Source organism: Blennius ocellaris (assembly GCF_963422515.1).
Source record: "Blennius ocellaris genome assembly, chromosome: 19".
NCBI lineage: Eukaryota > Metazoa > Chordata > Actinopteri > Blenniiformes > Blenniidae > Blennius > Blennius ocellaris.
In genome coordinates, this window is record NC_137668.1 from 21,525,716 (window position 1) to 21,533,642 (window position 7,927).

The 7,927-nt window shown below is 40.1% G+C and overlaps 1 protein-coding gene across 1 annotated transcript; it reads right to left on the reverse strand.

Annotated features, from left to right (window-relative positions):
* Positions 1 to 1,109: 1,109 nt before the first annotated feature.
* On the reverse strand, positions 1,110 to 7,065 carry LOC308144006 (leukocyte elastase inhibitor-like). Its single transcript, XM_080514990.1, has 10 exons — positions 6,975 to 7,065; positions 6,570 to 6,751; positions 5,619 to 5,714; positions 4,887 to 5,015; positions 4,082 to 4,199; positions 2,977 to 3,119; positions 2,283 to 2,360; positions 2,009 to 2,098; positions 1,757 to 1,937; positions 1,110 to 1,620 (listed from the first exon to the last, which is right to left on the reverse strand). Exons 2-10 carry the CDS (start codon positions 6,744 to 6,746, stop codon positions 1,394 to 1,396), a joined length of 1,239 nt encoding a protein of 412 aa, XP_080371116.1. The 5' UTR covers positions 6,747 to 6,751; positions 6,975 to 7,065; the 3' UTR covers positions 1,110 to 1,393.
* Between the last annotated feature and the right edge of the window lie 862 nt (positions 7,066 to 7,927).

Below are 7,927 nucleotides of genomic sequence, written 5' to 3' on the forward strand. Positions count from 1 at the left end.
TTGTACAATGATTTTACGATGGTTTGCAATAATAATGATACACATATTCACTTCTCATTATTGGGGAATGATACGGGGAATAAACCTCACAGATTACATCACTGCATACATTTTATACTTTCTTAAAATTTTTCATTAAGCGACTAAGTAGTGTGTTTTTAACTGTTTTTGATTTCCTCCAGCAGGCTGTGCTGTAAACCTGAAATACTGAGAGAGAGAGAGAGAGAGAGAGAGAGAGAGAGTCATCTACAGGTTTGTACGGTGTATTTAATTTTTTTTAATCTTTTGATAGCTCCCATTAGAAAAATATTGCTGTTTTTTAACTAATGTTTTTTCTCTGAGTAACACTTCCAGTGTAACAGTCTTTTATTCTTCATTAGAATAAACTCTCCTGTGTTCCTGAGTTTTGCTAATCTGCTCCTTTCTTCATTAGATGACCTTACCATTGTTCCCATGTACTTATTTGAACACAAACAAAGAATATAAGATTTAAAATGGTGATGGTCACTGCCACCTTTCAGAAAAAAAGGCTTGAATTGTTCAGATCAGTTGTGACACTTGTAAATACTTCTAGTTGCTCAACCCTGGCTGTGGTTTTGATAATGTGCCCAAGCCTCCTCTTGGGGGCGCCAGAGAGCTTGAGAAGCAGCAGGAAGAAACTATGGTACTTTGATTCCTTTTCCAAGCACAACGGCTTTCTATATAGAGATTTTTCCCCCCTCTATTGTGATTTCTTCCCAGACATTGCAAGAAATAACGTGTGGCTTAAATTATTATTTATTTTTAGTAAATTACATTTTGAAAACTGAATTTATTGTGTGGTGAGTGAATGTGCATCTGGTGTGCAATATGAACATTTCTTGAACTAATATAAGAGGACAATAAAGAAAATGATTTTTATGTTGGTTCTCATGTCAGAAGACCAGTTTAGAGTTCCTGTGCGTTGATTCTGTCCTCCCACAATCCAAAACATTACATTTGATGTTATTGAACATGGGTGTGACCACCTTCTGCTTAGAAACAGCTTATTAGATTGTGGTGAGGAAAGAAAGTTCATCGTAAAAGCAATTGTAAAACAAAGAAGCATGACACAAATACAATTTCATATGTTTATTTTTTTTTTATGTTGACAGAAATAACATTTATTCATTAACTGATATAATCTTTAATAATTGATATTGTGATTACATGCATGCACAAACAAGACAAAGGCAAGTTTTGGACTTGGATTTTTCCAAAGTTTTGTTCGGTTACTGTTATTATTTGTTTTACCAGACAAGATATGCCATACCATGGCATTGGAAGCAAAGAATATTGACCTATACAGATGCAGTATTTATGCACAGGCCCGCCAACTCGAAGTGTGTCCAATGTGTACGTTTCACTGTCGTGATCACTCAGGGGAGGAGCATCTTCCAGCGAAGAGGATGGACTTAGTGGGTTTATATTGGATGAAAAAGAGGAAAGGGTGGTCTGCGAAGAATCTGATAGGAATTATCTCACGAGGATAACTGATGACACCTCCAGTAACATCAGCAGCCACAGGTCCCTCCTCATTTACGTCCACAAACGACTTGTGGACCATTTTGGACAGCACCAGGTCCTTGGCTGAAGACATTCCTGTCAGATTGAAGGAAACGCGACCAGAATTCATTTGCAATGTCTACAGACAATGTGGTTTCTTTATATATACGTTTTTCAGTTACAGCACTTTGCTTCAAGACTTAACAGTTTGTGCATTTATTTCACATCTCACCAGAAAAGTCGCTCCATGAGACATCGAAAGCATCCGTCATGCCCATGCTCTTCAGGACGTCGTTCAAGTCGTACTTCTCCTCCATCTTGAAGCGAGGGAGACTCACCTCAACGAGATTTTTCCCCATCTTATCCACATCTGTCCACTCCACAAACTTCTTTAAGGTCAGCTCCTTTTCCACCTGCGTGTGGACGCTGGTCAGTCCATCTGTTTCAAGTGCTTCGCCTGGTGAACTGCGCATGAATGTCTTACCTTCTCCAGGCCGGTGGTTCCGTCCTCGATGCCATTAGGCAGGATGATAAACATGCTCAGGTCCTCTCCTATGTAGGGCAACTCCAGGATCTGTTTGTAAAGATTTCAGTTTTTTTCATATTATTATTTTGATTTTCATATGAAGAATGAAGCTCATCTCTCATATGAAGATGAGCTCTACTCATCTCATTTTACTGAAATCTGTTCAAAAACAATAAAATGCAACATGGATGGACAAAAGCACACTATACAAGTGGAGAACACAGGACATTACCTGGGAATTGACCTCTGGAATGGTGTTTATGCAGAGTTTTGTTATCTGCCGCATCATTTTCACTCGTTTGGTCTCAGTCTGAAGATGGAAAAAGGGAAAGATTACAAGCTGATGCATCAAAACTTCACAAAACGTTGATTCTCTTAATAACTGTAATTCAAGTTTGTTTGTTCACTTTATTGTTGTGTACAGCAGTTTGATACTATCATCTGACATAGTTTTAATTTGCAAAATCTGGTTGCATTTGACGATGCTATTAAATAATTGTCAGGCTTCTTCAGAAATGTATTTTTTGGATGAAAAATGGGAATGATTATGAAAGAAGGAATTCATCCTGGGCCAGAAGCTGGTACTGTACTTTCGCCTCATAGCAAAATATTTGTGGATGGAGATTACCTGTTATATTTTTGTGCATTGTGGTTTACCCCCCACAGTCCAAAACCGCGACTGGCCTTGAATGTCCAACCCTGCACACTGCTGTTTGATGCTCAGTGAATTTAAGGAACTTCATAATATCATTCTCATCTCTCTTTAGCGGAAGAGAGAACCAAACAGTTTCCTTAGTTAATAATTAATTTGTTGCATAGATAGCAAAATCAAAGCCAATGTGGCTACAGGTGGTGTGGTGGCAGACCTCAGATCATCTGTGTTATATTAAGTATAATTTCTTCAACGCTGTTCTGTGTGCAGTCACCTTGTTTATTCTGAAATAGTCATCAACCGTGTCTTCCTCCTTGAACTGCTTGGCCCATTTGCCTTTGAAGTAGATGGCGTTAACCAGCACCAGGCGGGTCATGTTGTCCACCACACCCTGCAGCAGAAGGTTCTCCACCTTACCTGGTGAGCGACACGGAGCAAAAGTATCACCATCATCATCATCATCGATTACTTTTCATGCGCTAAAAAAAATCTACGTTACAATATAACGACTCTCAGAAATTGAAAAATGCACGTTATTTCCTCTAAGTCAGGATAATTTTTGACAAAATCCAACAAATGTTCTGGAAAATATTATCAACATTTTACACTTGAGGTAAAATCTGGTTCAAAGCTAACCGGGATAAATTCCATACAACACAATGACAATGTACTTAGCTGAACTATGAGGGATTGGTGTGAGACACACTCAAACGAGGTGTGGAAACTTGAAAAACCAGAAACACGAAGCATTGCTCAAAACACAGGCAATGCATTGAAACAAAATGACAAAGCAGTAGGGAGTTTCTGACAGGGAGTTGCTGACAGTGCAAAGGGTCAGAAAGCATTTCACTTCAGTGATTTACACACTGTGGTAACTAATGGCGGCCACACAGTTGTAGCCTGGGAATGAATGCCTTCCTTTGTGGAGTTTGTATGTCCTTCCTGCACATTTGTAGGAACTACATTTGAGGTTCACCCGTCATGCGGCAAGTAACCATATTTGATCACTTGTAGCTTTTTCTTATTCCTTTTCAAATCAATTATACAGTTATTAACCGATAATGAGCACATCGCATTTTTTTAAATGACAATTTGATGAAACGTTGAGATTTCTTTGAAGTTGTGAAATCTGTTGTCATTGCTGGTCAGTTTTAGACTTTTCAACAGATTTTGTTTGACTCTAGAAAATCCCAAACGTAATTAAAGTCCATCTTTCCATTTCCAAATATGAGTGTGTAAATCAAATGGTTTGTCTCTGTTTGTCCCGTGACATTCTTTCTTTCTTGCCTGGCTCCATTAATCCAATTATTTAAGTATGGGCTGAACGGTGCTTATTGGGATTAACACGCTGATATGATATCACTGCTTCCCAGACCCACCCTGTGTCTGCTTCTCCACCCAGCCGTTGATGTTGAGCCTGACCTCCTCTGCGCTCGATTTGAAGTCCACAGACTCAAGCTCGGCACTGTAGAACTTTTTGGTTTCTTCAAGAAATAGCTGTAGTCATAAAAAAAAAAAAAAACACACCTTTGAATGACCACTTTCACTCATTCACTGCAGGACAAATTATATCGTGCATAACACCACACTCATAAAGGACTGCTACATTCGATATGGAAAAAGTAGGTTAGTGGATGTGCAGGTTGAAACGTGTCGCCATGAACAAGTACTGTCTGAGAAAAGTACCAACTGCATGATGGATATTGTAGGATACAGTGTAGAGTTATACAATGTGTGCTAAAGTGGGCTAGAGCAATTTAATTGCTCTAAATGTATTGGTGTTACAGCATTGCTTTCATCCCAATTTAGTATAACACATTTACATTTTTTAATATTTTGATTAAATAACACGCAATTCATGCCTTTCCACAAATAAATGTTGTTGGACTATTGTTGTTTATTCACGATTTACAGGTTGTGATTTATATTCTCTCCAAGCATATAATCCAACAAGCATTCACTCTATAGCTTTTTTCTTTACCATTTCAGAAATAATATGTAATTCTTTGACTTTAAAAGTTAGATAGTTCAAATCTCTCCGATTGCACAACAATAATGCAAAAAAACCTTTGTGCACACACGAGTCAACTCTTTAATTTTTGTAGTGAGCAACTGTCGCGGTATGCAGTTAGACCAATGCTCACACACAGACACACACACACCCACACACCCACACACACACACCTTGACAAACTCGTAGGACTGCTCCCCGTACAGCCTGTTGGCCAGGTTGAGGTCGTACGGAGCAGCATCTTTGTAGAAACCTCTGAGGAGTTCAGCGAATTTGGCATGGATGTCATTCTGGGCCACGTTCTGGGGGGTTTCAGGCATTGCAGTAGTTATTTGAAAACAAACAAACAAACAAGCAAAAAACAAACACTGAGCCAAACACATCAAACACAACTTTCTCTATTGTTAGTGTTGATTCTTGTCATTTCCCACCTCACCTGTTAAGTGATGAGAACAGGCTCCAAACCATGCTCCATGCTACATGTTTCCATTGTTTTGAGATGATTTGAATGTTTGCAGCTTAAACATCGATTTTGGTTCATGTAGTGATAGTATTTGATTTATATTGTTTATTGAAGTTGAATTAGCCCTTTGTTAACCTGCTAACATCACTCACTTTGTTCCAACTGTCTGCACTTTGACCTTTGCACTGAAGCAGGTGGTAATGTTCTCATCATTTAAAGAAAAAATCATCTACACACTCCCCAAGATAAGAGAAAGTTGCTCTGTTCATGAGCCCAACCCCTGTACAAATTACAATGGGGGAAGAAAAAAAAAGTGCCCAAGTGAAACCCAATAAGGTCCAGAACTGAGATGTAAAACCACCCATGAAAGATTTAACTTAATACACTCAAACGCTCAATCACCCACCGGATTTTGTTGCTTATAGCCTGGAAAAAAACGCACCTGGGGCTCACTGGGTTGTGGGTTCGTGCTGGTGTCAGTGGCCATCGATTCTACCTTCGATGACCCTATTTCCTTTGACCTGGTGAACCCGAGCACCTGGAAGAGAAATGGAGCATTTTGTTTATTAGAATGAGTGACACTGTGAAGACAAAACAAAGTTAGGGTGCGGTTTTAATCCTAATGCGACACGACTATACAATCAAATCCTGACAGCAATCTGTGAAAGCACAAAACGAGCAATCCAATCTTAGCTTTTCTAAGTTTAAGGTGTTTAATGTGAGTTAAGAGTTAAGAGTTGAGCAAGTCTTGTTGCTGCACTACTGAATCCTTGAAAACTGATAATCCCAGGCGGTTTGCCCGCACAAGTTTTTTACCCACGACGACCAGTGCACAGTTACATCAGCAGGTAAAATTCCATCCGAAGTTCATCTTCTTTATCCTTTGTCACAAATTTAAAAAAAACAACAACACCAAATTTGAAACTATGAATCTGAGAGCTGGTTTGAATTGTCCAGTTCAGCTGCCTTCCAATACACATCAGTCTGACAGATGTTGCTGCATCAACTAGCCAGAGTAGGTGTGAAACATGTTCGCTAAATATATCAGTGCCTTTGGAGTGGATTGGAAACTTCACTCTATTGCATAAGGTACCACAGGTATACAGTTTAATGTGAATGAATACATTCATTCTGTACTGTACTGTACTGTTTAATACATAATAGACAGTGCACTCAGTGCACTACGAACATGACAGAACTTGAAACCTGAAAACCACACCCTTTTTATATTGTTGTCGAATAGAAGTGAAAAATTCCAACACTGTGACAAAACCACTGCAAAATCATTCACTGCGTATGTGAGTTCTTTCAACACTACTGGGTGTGTTAACATAATGACTGTACTATTTTGTCTTGTTATTATTTTTTTTTCTTCCCCCCCCTGTGTGTGTACCTCTGACATCTGTGCAGCTGTGTTGCCCGCGGCCCCCAGCATCACCATGGCCAGGGCTGCAGAGATGCTGAACGGGGAGAAGAAGACATTCCCGGTGCTGTCGTCCTCGCTCAGCCTCTTCAGCAGAGCCAGAGCGAAGCTGGTGTTCGCGTCGTTCACAGGGACGGACATTGCCATTGTGTCTGTTCCAGAGGGGAAACAGTTTAGCAGCAAATGAGTGACAACTTGAATTTGACGACCGATTCAAAGAGCAAGATACAATTTATCCCTCAGCACAATTTTTAATTTACGATGAACTCTGAATATAACTTGCCAGTGGGTAGCTACAACACTATTATTGACAATTTGACTCAAACAATGTTAATGTCAGCTGACAGCAATAACAAAACACATCATTTAACTCACAAACAAGCTTGCCTCTTCCAGTCAGAGAGTATTGCTGATAATTCCAGTTGAGTGAAGCTCAGCTGGAGTGATGTGTGTTATTTAACATGAGGGCACTCCCAGTGTCGACGGTTGCAGCTTGGCAGAGTCAAGAGTCAACACCCATCTATGGAAAACACACCCATTGTGTTTGGGTGCGCACGAAGTGGCAGTGGTGGGATGTGGATTCGAACTGTTTCCTCTGGACCATGACCAGGATGAAATGGAACATTTAGATCATTTAGAAACTGTAGTGGATAATTTCTGCTCCTCAGTGACGGCCGGAGGTTTGGAAAGATGAAGTGAGACACAGGGTGAGATGCTTAGAGTGGAATTTATTCAGACGTAAAGCCGGAGCGCTCCCACACCTGACAGACAAAGACACATTCCCCAAACTCTCTTCACACACACACAGGCATGCACAATCTGACCCACCCCCGACAAACTCTTCTCCGTTGTATATAAAGTCGTTTCCCTGTAATCTCATCCTTCGAGGCCAGTTGCTGGCGCCACCAGTAAAACAACATTGATTAAGGGGCTCAAATCTAACAACAACGTAACCGGCCTGGGGTGGCAGTGACCTGGCAGATGGCATAAATATCAGTGAATACGTAGGCCCGAAATCAAACAGATCTTAGATATTCTACAACAAATCCCTCCTTTTTGATCGTGAGATCAACACTACTACCAATACACATACAAGATGGAGACTTTAGCATATAAGATGGAATAATGCATTCACATTCACACTTACAACATTCATGATGACATCACATTTTGCTCTGGCAAAACACACTCTTTGTTGCATCTCATTTTTCTTTCTTTGCTTTGAATTTAATTGGTCACACAAACTCCCCCTTGACTCGCAGCCCCTCCGAGGTACATAAACCAGCCCTTCCAACACAACTATACACATAAGAATGTGCAGATGTTTA